We start from the raw sequence: 22,058 nt of genomic DNA on the forward strand, positions 1-22,058 counted from the left end.
CTAAAGTTGTATCATTCCATCTTTGTAAATAAATATGTCATTTGTACCAGTTAAACTAGCATTCCACACGTGTGTGTATATATATACTTTTTTGTTGTTATATGTCATAATGAACTCTGTGCAGTACTCTATATTTATGACTTACAATGAATTCATCTGTTGCTCTGGGTAGAAAGCACACATATCCTGGGTTTTGCGGAGAAAGCAGAAGCTCATCACTTTTGCCCTTTGAGCCATAAATCACAAGGGTCCTTTTACACTCTTGTGGCTCTGGGGAATCTCCGTCTGTTTTAACCTGCACCCTCCACTGTTGTGCTAAACAAAACAAAAACATCTTTCTCATTAATGTAGCAATTAAACAGTTGTAGTATCAATGGCAGAGAGCAACGGATGTCTTTGTTATTATTACAAAGAAGAATTTAAAGATTACTATGAAGTTACATTCCATTTAATAAAAATAGATAGACATCCCTTCTCTTGAAGATAATTGTAACTTAAATCAGACTTGATAAACACAAGACAATTGAAGTGGGTTTGAAAGCGGAAATTAACACCAAGAAAGCAGCAAAAGTACTCTGCCTAGGTTTTTGCATTCTTTATAACAAAATAGTTGCTTTAATTACAGTAATTAATTTATTAAATTCCAGTTCTTAAAGTGTTCTTACATAACATGAAAAAGAAAACTAACATTTTTAAAGACTTGCATGTGATCAATTTGCAAGAATTGCTGGATAATACACAACCAGTTAAACAATGAAACTTAAACTTCTTTTCTCAGATTTTTCTAATTTAATTTGTCATGTTGTCTTCTTATTTGTCAGATCAGATCATTCATTAGGGATGAATCCAAAATTTAGGGAATTCCAAAGAGGTGTTTGCCCTGACCTCAGTTCATGGTTTGGGCCTTTCAGACATTCTTTTTTGGTAGGTGATGTGTACTCATTCAGAAGTCCAGAATGCAACTGAGAAGTTACAGAAAACCATTCCAGGTGTGGAAAAAGTACTATGTCTTAGATGGACAGTATAGATTAGAAAGTTACTTAACTTATTGAAAGTAAATCTTCCCCTGAATTTGAACTAATTATTTGTAGAAAAGGCACTTGATCCCGCATGGCAAAGGGAACTTAACAGCGAAAGGAAATTAAAAGCCTACGCTTAGACTGTGACCAGTACTGTGCTAATATGATAATTTGCTAACAGGATTAATATAAAGAGAACTAGTTTGCGATTTTGTGTAAGCCTGTAATGCAATGTGCTGACAAAATAAATTTTAGAACAGCTTAATTCAGAAATAAATTGGTTGTTATTTTTTTTCTTATGATACTGTGCGGTTTTTTCATAGCTTTTGTTTTCCTCTGCCTGCTTGGAGTTGGAGACTGGCTGAAAACCTGATCTGGTTTTCTTGAGTTATAATTTTTCCCTGTTTGTCACATTGCTTTCTTTAGCTAATTCTGGTTTTCCCCTTGTAAAAGCTGTTTATGCATTACATCTGACCGTTCCCTGATTCTTCTAGGCTCAGCTACAAAACGCCAGGCAACTACACATCTCACAGTCAGTCTTCCGAGTAACATGCTGGCTGAAAGGATCCTTCCATCTGAATTCTTTTTTGAGGTCATTTCCAGGAATGCATCAGATGTACCATGTAGGAGATCTACGCTTTGCCTAATGAGGAACTTTTGTTGTTTGATATATGTGCCAGCTTTGAATTTTATCTCCTTGTGCCAGGTTGGCATGTGGTACCCTTCAGGGTGTCACACTTGGTGAAGTCAAGCACCGTTTAAGCTTTTACTGTTCCTGAGCACTCCGAGGGTTTATGAGCAGCTTCAAATTTTTACAAAGACTCCCAACATAGCCCTGAACCTCTTATCCTCTCCAACCATGCCTGATTTGGAATGCCGTCCCAGGAACACAGCAGAGAGGGAATTAAGATCATTTTGCATTACTGTGTTTCCCAGCTTTTTTTTTTTTTTCTCTTTGTAATATCTATCTGCTTCAGGAGAGAGCAAGCCCCAACTTAGGAGAAAGCACAGATACATAACTGTCTGCTCCCTGCTCAAAGAGGCAGCATGTTTAAAGAAGGTATTTCATGCAAGGTGATGTATTTTAATTAATATCCATGACTGTATTTTAAATTATTTCAGAAGAAAGGCTAAGAACACTGATTGGGAGTTTTCCAGGAAATAAATTAGTAGTTAACAGCTTTAAGACCTCTTAGCATCTGTGACTGTTTTTCTCCTACATTTACTTTTAATGCTTCTACAATTTGGTAACTGAGCTAACCCAGACTGCCTGCATTTTCTCTCAGTTCAGCAAATTCATTTAAGCTGCTCATGCTAGAATAAGAAAAAAAATCTTTTATCTAATATCATATTCACTTAGACAGCTACTTGGTAAGAATGGGTACACCAGACAGGAGACAGATGCCAAATACTTATTATGTTCAGTGACTTCTATATATCTTTTCAGGTTATTCTGAAGTTCTGGAAATCAGATAACTGGACTTGAGTAGTTCATCTTCTGCATTTCATATTCATGGCCACATTAGAAAAAAGAGACTTCTCATACTACTGAAATGCATTAACTTCCTTTCAGAGTGACTGGCGTGTTAGCGTATTATTGTACTTTTATTTGTAAAGCTGTAGCTATTTTCTTTGAGACATCAGTATGGGAACTCCTGAAATGAATGGTGGAGAGGAAATAAAATTCTGTGAATAAAATCTCAGAATTCTCTCTTTTCTAAACTAATATAACCAAGGATCTGATTTCACATTACAGAGATGTATCCAGAGTTACATTAGAAGCAGGAGTCATTTGCTGACTTCCAGAAGTTAAATGGAATTAATCATAACAATTTTCTTCCAGAAAGTCTTTTAACCACTAGTTTGGAACCTGAAAGATGCTTGCAGTAAAACTGTGAAAATCAAACCTGCGATGACTTCTGCACATAGCAAACTGGCCAACATGAAGTCAATGTCTTGTAATATAACTCAGGAAACTGAAAAAGGAAGGCTTTTTTCTGTTTTTTAAAATATGAACAAATTATGTATTTTTAGAAGACTGCCACCATTATTTTTATAATACATTATTCCAATTATTTTCACTCTTTTTGGGGGGCTTAAGACCTAGAATGACATTCACACTTAGTTAGATGTAGGAGCAGGTTGCTTACTTCCCAGGAATTGTAGAAATTTGTGTTGCCTTGAGGCAGCGTAGTCAGTCTGTGTATTTTATTTTCTTAGCCTCCACCCAGCAATACATAGTATCATTGATTTTTAGAAGGAGGACCAATCCATTTACAATTTGGGAATTCTGTGATTATTCTTACTCCATTAGCAAATACTTTGAAGGTGGGGAATAATTTAAAAACAAAAGAAGTCATGGGAGAATTTACTGAATATTTTCTCTTTTCTTACGAATTTTCCATATGTCTTAATACCAACAACTTTGCACAACACAAGAAAAGTCAACCTAGAAATATCTATTAACTGAACTTGTTCATTTATGTTGAAGAATATTTTATTTGCTGCCTACAAAAGCCCACAATACCACAGAGCACCCTACAGGAATCACCTTACAGGAGCCCTGCTCCTTGTAACTGACTGCAGTGCAGGCAACATTGGAATTATGCTATGTCTGGTCTTCTTGCTTTGAAAGAAAATTCTTATCTATGTGCTATTAACAATACTCCATCTATTTTGAGGCAGAAAAGGAAAAGAAATAGAGAAAATGGGAGGAAGTGGTAAAATTCCCCTACAATATAGGAAAATTTTAGTGTGATATGAAGTCCCACTCTCTCTCAAAACAGCTCCATTTGAGAGCTGAGAGCAGCTCTCTGCCTTCTCTACCAGGGCAATACAATTTGTCTTTTTATTGTGCATCAAATATACAAGGTGGAAACACAAGAATATAGATAAATCTGCTCCTGCGCCTGATTTGTCATAATCTCTTTGTAATCTACAGATGTATGAAAGTTGCTGAGAAAGCTTGATACAGACACGCTGCATTTTGGCAGAATCCAAAGCTAGCAGCAGTGTTCACAGGGATCTGGGATTTATGTTTCACTGAAGCTGCCATAATGCCAGCCTGGCTGAAAAAGGACCAGGAGCCCTCAAGTAACCTCCTTAGCAATGACGACTTTCAAACTCTTATTTGGCTAGGTGGTTGAACAGGTTACTAGCCTTACCCACAGAGAATGATATTTCTGACCTTCAGAGTGACTTGTAAAGTGTTTTGGTTTGTAACCATTGCTTTAGACCTGACCTAGGCACAATTATCTTGACCTGAAACTCACCAAACAAAACTGAATTAGGCCAATCAACATTCTATGACTTTCTCTGAAGCCCACTTCCAGAGTGCAGCTCATATAGAATACGACCACATGAATGCATAAAACATTGGCTCCCTAACATCAACATTGCTGCTTGCCTCTCATTCAGTAAATGTCTATTACACAGAAAGTTTTCACTTCCACCGGTAATGGGGCTCCTATCTGTTCTACCATATGAAATCTTCACTGCTACAGCTGCTGGGAGAATTTAAAGCAATTACTTTTTCTTCCAAGACTCTGCATCTCTGGAATTCTCTCTCATCACCTCTAACCCTGGTACAGTGTCATGACTGACTGACACAGAATTGAGTATAAGATACTTTTCCAAACCTCTCGTGATCATTACCCTCCTATAAACCTCAGTCTTTTCACATGCAGGGTCTATGAGGTAACTAGTATGACAACATAAATTAAACTGTAAACAATCCTGAGATCAGTCCTGCTCATCATCTTTTTTACAGAAGGTGTAAAAGCATTATCTCTCACCTATCACAGTTCCTTAATGGAATGCCCCCCTGGGTAAAGAGAAGATGGCTAAAGAGCAATTCAAGATAAGCTGATGCATAGCTAATTGGCAGAATACTTTGTAAAAACTTTCTTCTTTGTAGCTTCATTGTTCACAAGCTCTGATCTCAACCTAAGAAACCAGCACACAGTCTTTGGGTCCTCCTGGACATCTCGACAATGTGACATTTCACAAATTGGTTAAGAGTAAGCCCCTCCTTTCTTCTCATAATCAATATATTGTGGCTAACCACTCTTGACACACAGGCTCTCAGCAGTCTGTGCATCTGTGCCTGCTTATTATAGCGTAATAAAGAATGAAGCTGCACTGGAAAGACTTAGATTAGTAGTAAAATACAGTCTATTTTCTAAACATAAGGTGAAATAGATATTATGGCTACAACTCTGAACTGTGCAGTTAGCAGAATGCAGAATCCAATTCCAAGTCACTTGTGAAAATCAAATTTCTCTGTGAAAAAAACTTTACTTACCCACGTTAATCAGTCTCCTCTTGTCAAAGTTATGTTGCCATGGAACAATAAAGCTGTTGACTAAACTGTTTGATTGAATGCAAATAATTTAACTTTCACTGAAACTGGAATTGGATTGAGAGATCGGGACTCATCCTACAGAAGGCAAGTCTCTGTTTTCAGACACAAATGCAATTGTTACTTTTTTTACTTTAGCTTCTCCCATGCAGTTCCCAGACACAGTTACACAGAATACATACTTACAGTTAAATGTTTAAAACATACTTGCATCAGTCTGTTTTCTGGTTAGGGAGAAATGCAGAGATGGTATCCCAAATTTTAAACACTTGGAAAGTACTAGCGTACCAAGTGACGGGGCTGTCTTTATAGGTATAAAAACAGAAAGCTGGGCAATTAGTTTTTTATTAAATTCTTTTTATCAATTCAAGCTGATTTAGTGAACTGATTGCATATACTACATTTAGCTTCAGTAACAGATTTGGAGTTTAGCCCTGCATTATTTCTGGTTCCTTTGGGAATACCCTGATGGATTTTGACCTGAAAACACTTCCACTGACACTTCACAACACATTTTTCAACTTGCTGATGTTTGCTAGGGGGCCTGTCCCCACGTATTAAATGGCAGTGACATTGGGATAAACAAAACAACACTTGAATCTTTTCTCAGAAGAATTCCTGGTTGATTTCAGGACAGAATAGTAGAAATATGAAGAAAACCAGAAAAAGTTATGAGCTTTTCTCAATTACTTGTAAAGGCCTAGTCCTTTCTGTAGACTACTGCCAACCAATTTGTCTTCATTTTCTCTCACAGTTGGTAATTTACATAATATAATAAGGTCACTTGCTCAAATATTTGTCACAATACTGTTTTACAGATTAAATCCAAACAGCAAAAACAATGCTGCAGAAAATAACTCTTACCTTTAAGGAACACCTTCATTGAACTGCCATCCTCTAAAATATGAACAGGAAAAAAAAATATGTGAACAAGCTTTATTATCAACTTTTCTTCTTAAGTTACAGACTTATTCAGAAGGGTTCCTCAGTAATAACTAGGCATTAAGTATATACTATATTGTCATAACACGAAATACTTACTATTGGCAGTTAGTTCCCTCTCAGTTTTCCCATCGTCTTGATATTCATCTAACCATCTTTCATTGCAAAAACAAATATAATAAGATTAATAAAAGGTATCTATATTTTACAAATAATCTGACAATTACCTTCTCTCCTCAACAGTATTTTTTAATGTTTTTATCAAATTATGCCTTGAAACTACTCTCTAGGTCGAATTTTCTCTTATACATCCATCAAAGTTGACTTGAATCTTATTTGGAGAATTTGGATCACTGATTCAGGCAAATAGTAATTTTCATGGTAGCTATATGAAGTACATTATATGAAATATGAAGTATTTCTGGAAGTTTCTAAAGCTACTGTAGATCTGCAGCAATTAACTAAATTTACTTGTCTTTAATACTAATGAATACATGGAGATTTCCTGCAGTATCATTTCACTACAAACATACACCCATACTCCTTTGGTTGACCCCACACACTCATATAATAACACTTTACAACCTTTAACAATCTCCTTATTTAAAAATGAATAAATATGTGCTCACTATCAGCTTCTATTCTATTGGCTCATGTTGATGTTGCATTTCTGTAAGTCCAGGGAGCCATAATATATTTCACTTCTTGTATGTAACAGAACTATGAATACAAGTCTTATGTATGAAGTCCTCCTTCCTCCTCCCTCTCCCTCCTCCTCCCTCCTCCTCCCTCTCCCTCCTCCTCCCTCTCCCTCCTCCTTCTTTCTCCTCCCTCTCCCTCCTCCTCCCTCTCCCTCCTCCCTCTCCCTCCTCCCTCCTCCCTCTCCCTCCTCCTCCTTCTCCTGGAAGCTATTTCAGCCATGTAACCCAAATTCACAGATTCTGGAAACCACATACTACAGAATCAACTGGATCTACATCACAATTCTTCAAATTATTTCTATTGTACTGAATATATTAATATATAAACATACACAGATCCTTACTTCCATATATTGGCTTATTTTATGGGTTGTGGTTTTTTGTTATAGCCGTATGATTCAGCTTCATGACTGCTAAAAGTTCAGGTTGCAGTTGCCTCAGATAATAAGAAAATTTGTGAGAATAGGCTGTTTAGTAATTGTTAGAACTGACAGAGACAAGCATTTTTTAATTTTGCCCATGGTAGCAAAATTCTAGACCTAGTAAGACAGACAAGTAAAGATTTACTAAATGAAAGGGAATATTGTAGTTCTTTAGGAGAAAAGTTTAAGATTTCCAGGATGTGTATAAGGTTTACAGTGACTGAGAAATAGAAACTGACCAAAATCAGTGCAGCTAGACCTTTACACATAATACTTCTGAAAAGAATGAGAACTGAAAGCATGTTTATTTTAATGTGGTCTCTGTATAATTTAAATTTTAAAAAGATCTATGCACCTTTCCTCCTATGCAACATTTGGTTTTGGACTTCTTTGCATTGGTCTATGACTCCCTTCTATACCAGTACAGCATTTTTTTGTTCCTTGTCTTCACTGGCAAAATTTTTCATCCCTTTTATGTTGAAAAACTCTGGGGCATTGCTCATACATCTAAGTTGTGTGCACATGCCTGTTCTGCAATTTTTTCCTTAGTGTAACAAATTCGTTTTTTCCATGAATGGCTTACCTATTACAAGGAAATACAACGTCCTGAACTTCCTTTCCTTCTTTATGTTTGATGACAATCTTATCCAGGAACCATCCACTGCCTGTGTTGAAATGACAGAAGTTTATCATGTGAAATAATGCATTTTTATTTTGAATACATTTAAAGAAAAAAGCCCACAATATCTTTTTCCAGCAGAAACACATGTCCAATTAAGACAGAGCTCAGCTAAACAGATATGTTAACAGAATGAAAGCTTTATTATTCTGTGTCTCTCACTAGACATACAATGTTAATTCCTCTCTGCCTTGCTCTGTTCTAATTTTAAGAGGGGTGGGTTTTTTCCTTGGAGACAAGTATGTGCACACATGTGCAAACTGACAGTGCCATTCACATCCCAGCCTACATCTTTTGATTCCTTGTGATCAGGCACAAGGATGTCAGGACAAATCTACACACTTAACTGAGATTTGTGTGAAAGCTGCAAATTTTGGTCCTCTGTGAGTGAAGTTCTTATTGCATATATAAGAGTATTAATTAATAAATCATGAAGACTACTGCTCTCATTTGCAAATGGAGTGGGACTTTGGCTTTGGAGGGGCTTTGTATGTCTAGGTGGCAGTAACTGGGAAAACTAATGGTCCAGGGATCCAGGACCAACAACTGGACAGACTGAGCATCTAAGGCCAACTACTGGAGGCCTTATACATCCATGAGTATGTATATATTTGTATGTATGGATATATAGATATATATATACACACACATCCATAATGAACATGTATATATATATGTAGATATATAGATGTGTGTGTGTGTGTGTGTGTATATGTGTGTGTATATATGTATATATTTGCCATTGACGGACTGCCATTCCAGTCAGCAGGAGAGCATAACAGGATAAGGTCATTGGTGCTGTTTGTGTCTGTGTATGTGCTATGGATCCGTGTGACCAGCCATCTGCATATGTATATGTGCTTTATAAAAGTGTTTGTGTGTGTGACTACTGGGAACACATACTCAACCTTGCTACTAGTGGGACCGGCATGCATGGAGCTGTGCAGCCTCACTTCTGTGGGGCTACTGACTCCATCCTCTCCCTAACAGCAGTAACCACTGGCACATTCACGCTGATCTCCTAGATCACTCCCAATAACCATCCTAGTGACTAGTACAGTTCTCCTGCAAAGCTGTTTTTGAATATACTGTTCTCACTGTGTCTACACCACTCATAACTTGTCATATTGATTATGAGGTTTTGCCTGACTCATACCAGTATTTCTCAACACATCGTAGCAAAACAGCATGAGGGATGTTTTGGTCAGAAGCAGACAACTGTCCTGTTTATCCTGATGCTCTCCCTCCCTGGCTGCAATACAATCTAGAAGTCCCTAGAAGGTGGCAGTCTCTGTCCCATAGGGAGGGCTTGCCCAGGCAGTGCTTGGAGCAGAACAGCATTTCCCCTTCAAGATTTCAGGCCCAGGACACGTCAGGACACCCTGCAAGCTCCTTCTGTCACCCTCGTCTACCTCAGATGCTCTTTCATTGGAAGGAGACTACTAGCCTAGCCAAGATTTTCCAGCAGTCAGGCAGGTCGCTTTGAAACAGGCCAAAACAGATGAAAGGCACTCCTAGATGTACAGGTGTGTATGGAATATTTCTGTAGAGGAGAAGGTCCATTCAGCAGGCAAGACACATCATCTAGTGACTTACACCTGAGCAATGCCAAAACCTTGCTGTCTAGGACAAAATTCCTTTTCTTTCCTCATTCACAGTGGCTGTGGAAGATCTATGTGCTGCAGTCTGAGAGCCCCAAAGAAAGCAGATGTTCTGTGATCCTTTCAAGACAGTCTCCAAAACAAGACTAAAGACCTTCTGCCTTGTCACTCAGAGAAGATTAGAAAAAAGGGCAGACCCACCTCTAAAGGAACCCTCTTTCCTCCCTCTCAACCCCCCAAAGTCTGAGTCTCTCGAAGGCCTCTCCTCTCACTCGCCATCCTTTCCCAGCTCTCAGCCCCACTGTGCACCCCAGCCCCAGACCAGGCTCATCTGGGACTAGTTTTGGGTACAGCTCAAAAGAGGTCTGTGAGATCTGTCTGTGCCAAGTACAATGCACAATCCTTTTAACTATCAAGGCATAAATTTTCTTATAGCTGGAACTCGATCTATTGTCCTGTTTAGACAGTCCTCCAGAAATGCAGGTTTTGAACTCGACTGTCAAAAAGCAGCTTAAGATAGCTGTGTCCGGTTGCAGATTTGTAATGTTGATTCTGTGATATGGCTAGCTGCCTCTTAAAGGAGAGATGAGGGAGGAGAGCATGGCATAGTATCCTGTGGGATAGAGTGAAGGTAAGTAAGCTCCACCACACTGCCTTCTGTGTTACGTCTTGGCCTACTAGGATGTGAAGCTTTTGGGTACACAGTCATTCGTACTGCTGAGGGCAGCAAACTCTGGAGAACTACAAAGACACAAGAATCAACTTCACACCCCGTGTCCAGGCTGCACTAATAAGGCTCCTTTTGTAATAGTCACCAGTCTGCTTGGAGCCTTAGACAGTATGGACAGTCAGCGAGATGGGTGTTGCTTGAGGCCGTTTCAGAACAGAGTAGGGTAAAAGTGCTGTTCTAATCTGATATCAGCGTGGCCTTGATCTGCTTTAACAATTCTTGTCTTCACCTAGCTTCTTCCCAGCTACTAATCTGCAAACATATTTGCAGTATTTACATCTTCAGTGCTTTTAAATGCTAGCTTTCTCTTCATATACATCATTCCAGAAATGCATACCTCTAGGGCCTGTACCAAAAGTTCAACTCATCACAAAATTCTCTCTTTTCTGAAAAACCTACAAGCTGAATGCAATGTCACCCACTGGAGCAGCTCCACACTGACTTGCACAGATTAAATAAATAACCAGATCTTCTACTGTTGCCCAAAGCAGCAAGGGCATTATGCTGTAACTACTCAAAATCTGTTCGGTAGTAAAGCAGGTGTTGAGTATCTTTAATTCTATTCTGTCCAGTCTTCATTGTTTGTCTAATGAAGGGTTGTTTTACCTGTGTGAGAAATGCTTTCATGAGTTTTCTATATGCAAATAAATTGTGCTTTCTTATAAATAAACTTGAAAACAAGGAGTGGAATGCCAGTATTTGACATTAAACTCCTGTATTTTTTGCTGTCCGTTACGACTATTTTTCACCATCTCATCACAGTGACCAGTCTCTGTGAAGACTTTTTGTCACTGCAAGACCTTCTGTCACACTTTGTATGAAGGATGCCATATAAATAAAGCGCATTGTGTTTAAAAAGGACTTGAAAACAGATTTGTCTCTAGGAAGTTAAATCCTACCTGGACCAGCTCCATCACAGCTAATCAGAACTTTCTCCAAGTCTCCCAGCGAGACAGCCTTTATGCAGAAAATATCCATCTGTGGAACCAGACAAGGAAAATTATAAAGGTTTTGAACACAGTTATTGCTTTGACTATAACAGTAATGAATAGTTTATCTTTTCTCTCTCTTTTTTCTTTTCCGAAATAGACATAGATGTCTTATATTTGCCCTGGATCTTTTAAAGCTTTCTAAGGTGAATAACATGTTAAAATTACTCCACAGAGACAGAATTCATTTCCTCTGACATGACACAATGATTAGTTGCAAAGTATTATTTCATCATCTCTATATTTTCTAGTCCTATCTGCTTCACCAAGACTGGAAAACATACTTGCAAATAAGGAATTAGAACTTGATTCTAAAGTTCACAGTGAACAAAAATTTTATTGGCACCATTTTATCTATATGTGAAATATCAATAATGAAGAGTACTCAAATTCTACTATCCAATGTTCTCAGTAAATGATTGATCCAGCAGATAAAAATTATTTATATGATTTAATTCTGTAATTTTGAATAAAGAAAATATGTCAGAAAATGGTAAACTGCAAGGATAAAACTTGTAAATAAAAAGGTATTTACACTTACTGAACAGTTTGCTAGCCATAATTTGCTCTTATTGATCAGAAGTAGCATTGTTTTTACTTCACCTGTCCACGTTGAAATTTTACATTATTATTCTTAGATCTATGGAGCTTCCTTTTGCCAGCATCTCCTCTTGTCCCAATGAGGTTGATATAAACGTTAGAATCTGTTTCAGCACCAAGTTTGGTACCCGTGTATACATGGACCTCATACACCAACACTAGGAGAAGAAAAAGCTTGAGGTTATCCTTGTAGCTTGCACATGATTCAAAAGCTTTCTCATCAAAATTTTGCCAGAAGACTATACTGACTTTCAAGTTTGGAAGTAGCAACAGCTATCCATGCATTTGTCACTTAAAGGTTCAAACCTTGTAATTTTCTGCACAAAAATATGAAGAGCAAGCTTGAAAACATGCATTATGCTGAGTATAGCTGTGCATTGCTCAGCAAAGTAGCCTATCAAGCATGTGTTCCCTAGTGCTACACTTTCCTCTGTCACTCCCTGTTTCATGATTTCAAGACCTAATTTGCAAAGTCTTTCTTGGCAAGTTATCTGGAGAACACCTAACTGTGCCTAAGTCATGATCTCAAACAATAGCTATATTTCACTGCTACCAACGCATTCCCATCTCCAGATTTGTGCAAAACAGAATTTTCCAGGTGGTTAACATTCATTTCATCTTAAAAGAAGAGCAACCATTCATCCTAGTGGGTTTAGATTTTCATCTCACAAAGGTGGTCAAGAAGATGAATGGGCTCCCTCTTCTATAACAAGTGGACACTCAACTTGCTTTTGAAAGTTTCAACATTTATCACTAGTGGATGTGAACACTTTTTTAAAAACAGCTCTCAGCTGAAATATTTCTACTATTTTTTAATGCCTCTCCTTCTAGTCTAGACCAAAGTCTTACACACAAAAAATATACAATTATCTTCAAAGAATTTGGAAATATAATTCAGAGTTACTTTATTAACATACTTGGCACCACACGAATATTATCTTTAGAATTATCCAGATATGCAAACTTCTTTAAAAAAAATATTTGTAGTAATCACTTACTATTATATTTCATTCCAATTTTTCTTATTGTGACTTTTTAAAAAAAATTTCATGTTTACATCTTAATGGCAATTTTTCCATGGAGTGTTTCTATTCTAATCACAGCTGGCTATTTCTGCTGCTATGTAGTAGATCACAGAGAAGATTATTGTTTCACTAATGGGTAATTATAATAGTTCTTGGGAGTGAAGAAAAGTAGTAGCAGCCCTACCAAACAGAATTAAACATGACTTTTCAGAAGGAAATAAGATGAAAACAAAAATATTACAATAAAATGCTTGACAGTGGACAATATTCTACAAAAACTAATTAAAATATTATTACTCTTAAACAACCAAACAGCTAGCAGAATCTGACATTTCCATAAATTTTTAATTCACTGGACCCCAAGGCAGCTTGTAAACTCAAACATCATGTCATCCACCATCACTGAGGAACAGCTATTTCTGATTCCCAGTGGAGAAACTTAACAAGTATTAAAATAATACTGAAAATACCTAAGGGGAAAAAGTAGCCCCACATACATTAAAACATAGGAAGGAAATGCTGAAGAATAGACTGTATGCTTACCAAATTAGGATATCTCTTTTAATCTGTTTAAAACTATCCTAAACTGACTAAGACAGTGTCTCCAACTCATTATCACTATTACAACTGTGACTCAAAATAGGAGTGGTGTCCCTTGATCAGTTTTATTATTTTCTGTAACTCCATTGCGCCTCTCACATCCATACATTAATGTACCAACACAGCCCATGACATATAATTGATGTCAATAACACATACACCCCTTTCAAAAAAATGGTTTCAAGGTTTTTAACATAAAATAATGTTTAAAAAAATTGTAGATATGAATGACAAGTAACAAAGAAAAATGGACATGATAATTAACATAATTGAGCTATATATCCAAGTAACATTTTATATCATAAGTCTTAGTATAGAATCAGAATCACTTAGGTTGGAAAAGATCATCAAGTCCAACTGTTAAGCCAGGACTGCCAAGTCCACCACTAAGCTGTGCCACTAAGCATCACATCTACACATTTTTTGAATACTTCCAGGGTGGTGATTCCACCACCTCCCTAGGCAGCCTGTTCCAATGCTTGACCACCCTTTCAGTGAAGAATTTTTTCCTAATAGCCAATATAATCTAATAATCATAACTATGTGCAGATAAGCAACAGAAGAACATAAGCCAAACAGCAAACTGGCCAAAGGACAGAGGATAAGGGTTGACAGCAAACTATAAAAGAAAACGTGCAACAAAGCAAAGAGCCACACTGATCATGAAGTGGCAAAATCTTTCAGAGTGTGGAAGGAAAGAGGTCACATTTCCAAAAGAAAACCTGATGATTACATTAATCTGTGGCCAGCTGTTTGAATAATAGGGCTGGACTACCCATGGAGCAAGACATTGCAGATTAGTAAAAGCAGGGACATGTCAACATGAAATCTCCTCCATGCTTTTACATTCTTACTCACATTGTGTTTTGAAAAAGCAAAACGACTGTGGGAGTTAAGGAAAGGGCATAGATTATTTATGTTATGAGTGTTTATATACAAAGATTAGTATCTGTATTACTTACACCTACAAGTAATTCCCATGATCAAAACTGCAAAATTTAAGTAACTATAAGCACAATTTTAAAGCATATTCAAGACATTTTTAAAGCCCTTCAACAATAAATTATTATAAGAAAACACTGAGTTTTTTCATTTCTGGAAGGAGACCAAATCAAATGGGTTAAGTACAGAATACACCAGAACAGAATAAGAGATAATTATAACACAACACAAAGATATTAACAGTTAAATAAATTACAGTTCCTTCTGTAGCACTGTGCATCTCTGTGGTAACCAGAGAGATGATAATGATCTAATCAAATACAGCTTTCTATTGCTACAAGCCTAAATAAATCAGTCAGAAGTAGAAAACATGTACATGTCAAAATGTAAAGAACTCAAAAATATTTTCATTAGGTCCTTGTGTCTATACATCTCTCACCATCTCAAAAACATTAGGTCTGGCATTTATTTAGGCTACGCAATCTGCATTTATAAAGGAACCTTCTTAATAAAAAGACCAATTTGTGCTTTAAATTTTTGCAAAATTTGTTAGCAATACAGGCTGATGTATCAGGATAATAATGGAATGTTCGTTTCCTTTAATCTGAGTATATGTCACAATGCAGTTTATAGGAAACATACAAATAATTAAGGAACTAAACTATTCTCCAAAACACGTGTGCATGCCTACTTAAAATATGCCACTATGGAGAAATGCTTGGACATGCATATAAACATTTACTAAACAGACTTTTTATATACAAGTGGAAACCTAGGCACAGGGCAGCTTGAGCAGATGCAATTTTTTCAAAATTTTATAACAGTTCCCCCAGGCTGCAGAACAGCTACAAAAGGTGCTGGTGTTAATGGCTCCTGAGCTACAGATTGCTTAAATAAAAGAACAAAAAGCATGATGCCACCCTTTAACATATAAGACAAGGTGCACCAGTAGTTTGATGAGCACAGGGGACAGATACAACCAAATCTGGAGAACAAACCCACCAGTCAAATGTACTGCTGCGACATCAAGACTCACCATGTGTAAAATTTGCCTGTTTGTAGCTTTCTGTATATTGCTCACGAAATAGTTTTTTTGTGTATAGAGTAAAATAATAAGCCCTAGAAAATATGATCAGCCTCTGTGACTCTGGTTTACTTTCCTCTGAGGAACTGACCTACTCTATGGCCCCCACTGCTGCCACAGCTGAAATGGAGACCTGCTTCACAGCAGTAAGAAAAAGCCATCCCAAAATTCTGAGAATTAGAACTCTGCCACCCAATTCTCTATTCTGTAGCAGTAATTTCATTTTGCTACATGCTGATTTATTGAAGCTACACCAGCTGAAAACTGGGGTGACAAAGCAAAGAGGTAGGCTTATAGGTAAAAAAAAGGAAAGAAAAAGTTGAAAGCTATATCATAAAACCATCCACTTAACAGAAGTCAGGAAACGCTGTTTCAGCATGATGAGGGACCTCAGATTCACATGTAGGTATATGTCTAATGTGGGGCAAACCAAAATAATAGAAGAAATATCTTGAAAAACAGTGTAACTTTGATAAAGGGTATAAAAGGATTAATTAATACAGAATAGCAGGAAAAAAGATCTCAGCTAGCACTCACTAAAAAAGAAAATTGCTTTTCAGAAAACAAGTGATTGAAATCTTCAAATTTTAGATAAGCTCTCTAATCAAACAGAAGACTCTGTGACATGGATGCATGGATGAAACAGTTGAAAAAAGAGAGGTAAAATATTTTCAGGCAGAGGTGAGGAGCTTCTAAAAGGCTCCATGAAAGACAAACATAAAAGCAGTATACAATGTTAAAAAGATGGCATATCAAAATATATCAAAAATGCTATAGGAGTTACTGAGCAGTCAAGTGTAAAAGCAGGAAATTTATACATAAAATTGCTACTACTGCTATGTCTTGAGATGTTATCATGAAGCTTCAGGTGTTTTTTTAAGTCTCTACTCCAGCTTCTGGTATCTATTGATAACACGAGAACATGAACTAACTGCAATAAAGGGGAGAGAGTAAGGACTTTTTTTTCTCTGGTTATGAAGAAAAGGTAAGCTAAGGGCATCCTAAGGGCAATATAACACAGATTAGAGAACCCTTTTTCCCAGACTCCTGGGCACCTGAATCAGGGTTTCCAAGATGGAACATTGGTGTATTCCTGATCATTCACCAATGATAAGAGTTAGTTTAGCCTCGATCTACAAGCACAGTATATACTTCTCATTTCCTTCTGAAGAAGTGATGTACAGAATTCAGTGACTTATGACATTTCCCTTTGGAAAATAAAAACAGTAAGCAAGCCTAGCAGGTTGCTTTGCATTAGAGACTAAGTTAATATTTTGATATGTTTTGGGAGAAGAAGAAAATAATCCTGATAGAATTAAGGAATAATTTACTGATGAGAGTAAGAAAAATGAAAGTTTTCACTGCAGAAATATTGGTCTTTTTCTGCTGACTTATTATAAACTACTGTCCCATTGTCAGTTCTTTTCAAAGCAATTCTACTATAAGTACAGTCATTATTTTATAATTCTAGTTAAGAGCAGATGAATTCAAGATAAATACACATCACTTATTACTCAAAGTACATTAGATAAGCTTCCTCCGCATTACACGTGTCTGAGCTTAAAGATACTGGTGTGCCTACAACAGCATATGAGTTTGAATCAAGAAACTGAATCCCCTGGTTGGCCTTATTTCTATCTGTTTTGCAGCATGGAGTGGTTTTAGAGTGAAAAATGAGATCCATTTTGGATGAAGCCAAACCAGAGCATACGTTCCAGGAACACAAGGATGATGATCTTACCACAAATTGGCAGTCAGTCCATGGGAACAGACTAGAACAAGCCCAGAGTAACTTCCCCCTAAATGCACATAATGAGGATGTTGGACCCTTCGCTCATTGGATTTTTACCACCAACCACTTCACTGTGCAAATCCACTCCCATCAGGCTGCTAGTGTAAACAGACAAATTGGCCAAAGAACATAAAACCTAGAGAGATGGTAAATGATACACAATATTAAAACTGTCAGATTCAGTCCTCCTTTAACAATGGTGATCCAAGACAGTAAAACAGTATTACACAGTACTGCTGCAGGTTCTACCATTTTTCCAGACATACCTACTTGAATAAAGTGGTCATTTTGGCTCAATTTGTTAAACAGCGAGATTGAAACTCTGTCATGTGATTTTACCACTTGGTATTTACTACCCAGTTTGCACGAATAGTATTTGGTATTTTATCGTGACAAAAGGGTAAAGATCCAGATTGGTGCAGTGTTAAGGCTAAAAGGGAACAATTTCTTAATGGCTGATACTTGTTAAAAGGGACTGTCTTCCTCAGATATTATTTGAGAAGACATAAATACAAAACATTATCTTCAGGTGAAGATTTCAATGAGAATCACAGTTCTCAGGCTTTCTAATCTCCACTACTGCTATTTGAAGCAATATTCTAAAAAGATAAATATGGGGATATTCTTCATAACACATAAGAAAATTATCAGCTTTGAAAAAACACACTTACTAATCAATTATACAATTGGAAAGAGAAGCTTGACTATTTACCTATTTGCCTCCTGCGTGATTAAACAGGGATACAAATTTTGTAGAGATAATGCTTGAGTCATTACTACACATTCTAACACTTTTGTATTTGCCTGCACATTTCTCCAAGTGGAAAAGAAATCTAAATCTTTTGAGCTGGAATATTTTCTGCCTCAGTCTCAGTATTTGTCTTTTATTTCAAATCAGTACAGTTATTCCTTTGATTAAGTGAACAAGAACAGGGCAGATTTCCCCATTTTTATTCACATTTGAAGTTTATGTTCGCATAAGAAGAACAGTAAGAAAATGCAATACTTCTTGTGTCATGCACCCCTTTAGATCAAAACTTCAGCCACATCTGAAGTTAATCCATGTTAAGATGTGGGGTAAAGGTCTTCTGCACGCTCACAAAGAGGCACAGACAGCTATGGGCAGGGCGAGTCCAACTAACACCCTGCTCTGGCTTCTCCCAAGCCACCTGCCCTTGTGCCCCTGTGTTTGTGGAGATGGGCTGGTGGCTCCTGTGATGGGCTTGGGAGAAGCCAAGGACTCAGAGGAAAGGACACTCTCTCCCAGACCCTACATGGCCATCTCAGGAGAGTCCCAGTCCCAGTGTCCAGGCATGAAACCCATCATGATGAGTCTATTCTGGAGTATCTATTGGACTGCTGGGGTTTGCTGCCTAGGGGTGTGGAACACAATATGGGACAGAGGGGAAGAGCATTTTGGGATTGCACAGGACTTACTATGGGATGTTTAGGGGAGGAACCAAAGGCAGAAAAAGAGATGGATCTAGGTGATTTCTGGAGGAACAAGTGTGGGAAAATAGAGGGATCAGGAGATCAAAAGAGCTGGGCACAACAGTTTGCTAGTTAGTATGGCTGGCTGTGTCCTGCACCTGATCAGTGCAGTCCATCCCATCTTATTAATTTGATTTCTAACTCTTTTTCTGGGCGAAGGACTCTCTGTTCTCTGTGTGCATACACATGTGTGGGTATGGGGTCTGAGTACCAGCAACTGGACTGGGACCCAGTTGGGGTCCTGCATGAAGGCATCTGGAGAGACTAGAGGGAGTGAAACACCGCGAGTGAGTGGAGTGGTACAAGGGTTGAGAGGCTCATGTCTCTAAGTGCCAGACCATACGAACAGCTGACTGTTGGAGGGACCACAGGAATCCTGGCCAGCTGCCAGAGACAACATGGGATATGGGTGTCTCTAGGGGTGAGACCTGCTGAGGTGTATGTGTGTCTCTAAGGACAAGACACCTCTGTGCATGCATGCCTGTGTGCATGTGTGTGTCAGACAGTCTGTACCAGCAGTTGGAGTGGGGCTGCAGCCTTGAGGGCTCGTATGTCCAGAAGCCAGCAACTGGGGAGACTGGGATCCAGAGGCAGATAAAGTGTGTGAGCCCAGCAGCTGGCAGCATCCACCTTGTACATATGTGTACACATATATATTCCTATTAGTGGACTCCATCCTGCTCAGCCAGAGAGGTGAGCGGGATGAGGCTGCTGGTGCTGCCTGTGTTTCTGTGTCTGTTCTGTGTGTCTGCGTTACTGTACAGCTGGCCATGTATACCTGTGTATAGATGTGGTATATAGATGTGCTCTCTCTGTGTGTGCGGACTGGGAACACGTATTCAGCCTGGGACCTGGGGACCTGGGGCTGTGCAGCTGCAGCAGCCTCACCTACACTGAACTGCCAGATATAGTCATAATTCCCCTAACACTCCTGTGTTGTCATGATGTTATAAAGCTACGTCAAAAGCATTCAGGATAAAGCTTCTATCTTATTTTCATTGAATGACACTTAAGATTTACCCAGTTCAGGGAACAATGACTAATTTCCAATACCTACCACTTAGAAAACAGCTGAACAATTATTCTTTGATTTTGTGCATCACAACATAACTAGAGGATGAAACCAAATCAAAATGGCAACAAATAAACAATCCAATACTTGTAAAGTTTGGTTAATTAAAAATATCTGGAACTGCCACGAAAAAAAAGTGAGACTGGGTAGAAGAATCACAGAAAAAAACAGGTTGGAGTATGGAGTAGCCCTCCACAGATCATCCAGTTCAACAGCATCCTCAATTCAGGGACAACTTTGAAGACAGACAGATCAGGTGAAATTTTTTTAATCTCCAGGGCTGGAAAAGCAACAAAAACAGAATAGGATTAAAAGGAGCCACAGACCTAGAAGAATTGGCAATGAGGAAAAATAAGAAAAGAAGAGAAAACAAAGACAGACATACGTTGGAGGCATAAGGAACCCGAGTTATGTATGGAAGCTGAGACTGGTGCAATGGAGAAACTGAGAAAGAACTGGAAGCATCACTTGCAGTAGGAGGCCGGATTAGTGTCAGCTTTTTGAAGCAGCTGAGGGGCAGTCAGAAAAATAAGGGGGGTTACCAAGTTGAGAAATTTGGATGGAAAAGATTGGATTTCCGACAGGAAGGTAAAGAAAACTGAGAGAATCGGGAAATAACTTAGGATTTGAAGAAGAGAAGCTACGAAAAAGAAAGACAAGGAAACAAAAATCAGCTCCAAGGTTTTGGGTCCCCACAGCAGAGTTTGGTTGGAGAAAGGGAGAAAAAAGGTAAAGAAAAAAATATACTTTTTTTCCAAGAGAGAATTTGAGTGAAAAAGTAAGTGTTAAAGAACAGCAATTTAAAAAACTGTTCTTTCTGAGTTTTGTTTATATTTGTTCATTTTGTTTAAAGATTCCAGCACATCACTTTTATAGTTAAGCAAATTTAATACCACTAAAATGTACCAGGTTGAATTGAAAGTACAGGATATAAATTACTGAATCATATCAGATTATCATTAAGTAATAAGTAGTACATCATTTGTTCTGCTGGAGAAAGTGACTTAATATGGTTTGTCCAGTACTTGTAAGCAATTAGCTTTTAAATGGGAAATGCAAATTGGTAGTTTTTCATTTGCTTGTTCTTGAGAGTATAAACAGGAAGTCCTTGGGAGGCCTTGCAGAGTTTATATTGTTCAATTTAAATGTACCTAAAATCAATAATTAATTTGTAAAACTTACAATTTCAGGAAATTTCCAAATGCTTTCTAAAGTAATTTTTCTTACAAACTTGAGACATATATTTTAATAGAGATAATTTTCCTGCAAAGGCAATGAAAGATGCAGTAATATTACAATTAAAAAGTAAGTAAAAGTGCTCTTTTAAGTATATTCCCAGCCGTTGATAGAACGGACTTAATTTTTCACATTCAAGTACACAAATGGAGTGCATCTACCAGAATATTAGTACCTCTTTTTGAATGGGTATTTCAGACTGTGTAATGAAGATTTGAGTTATTGATGTTGAAAAAATTGTTCATGCCATTTAATTGGCTTCTGCATTATTTTTCTGTTGCACCAATATACAATACTTAAATCACTGTAGGATGTGGAATATGTTAATGATTATACAGCCTGGTTCATCCTGATCAGTCCCAGTTTTTGAAATCTCTTATTGAAGTTACTAAACACTCTTCAAAATATTTAAAAAAAAAAAAAAAAAAAAAAAGCAAAGGGGAAATGTGAACTGGCCCATACGTGTTTCTCAGCATCTTCTGGCCTCTGTAATAGAGATCAGTAGTCCCCTTTGGCCTTAAAACCCATCAAAAACATTCACACACCACCAGTCTTGATGTTTCCTTTCAGAGGTTTATATTCCTTTAGTTGAGGTTTTTCACCTGTTTGATATTTTCTTCTGAAATTATTTGAGTGTCACTAAGTGCATGATGACCCTTTTTTATGCTGAATCATTGATTCCTTGTAATATTCACTCCTTCAATTTGAATACAGTTTGTCTGAATGGTGTCAAACACTGTCGTCTATCAGTTGCACTGTTGTCATTCTATTAA

General features: G+C 37.6%; 1 protein-coding gene across 1 annotated transcript in view; it reads right to left on the reverse strand.

The window, feature by feature from the left end:
* The window catches only part of LOC130146937 (lipoxygenase homology domain-containing protein 1-like), a 143,613-nt gene that overhangs the window by 80,337 nt on the left and 41,218 nt on the right, over positions 1-22,058 (reverse strand). The window contains exons 12-17 of the mRNA XM_056333582.1: positions 12,047-12,201; positions 11,354-11,432; positions 8,028-8,109; positions 6,421-6,476; positions 6,244-6,276; positions 146-315 (exon numbers count right to left, since the gene is read on the reverse strand). Coding sequence (XP_056189557.1) covers positions 146-315; positions 6,244-6,276; positions 6,421-6,476; positions 8,028-8,109; positions 11,354-11,432; positions 12,047-12,201 — 575 coding nt within the window. The remainder of the gene's footprint in view (positions 1-145; positions 316-6,243; positions 6,277-6,420; positions 6,477-8,027; positions 8,110-11,353; positions 11,433-12,046; positions 12,202-22,058) is intronic.

The sequence above is a fragment of the Falco biarmicus genome, chromosome 3, assembly GCF_023638135.1.
Source record: "Falco biarmicus isolate bFalBia1 chromosome 3, bFalBia1.pri, whole genome shotgun sequence".
NCBI classification, from domain to species: Eukaryota; Metazoa; Chordata; class Aves; order Falconiformes; family Falconidae; genus Falco; species Falco biarmicus.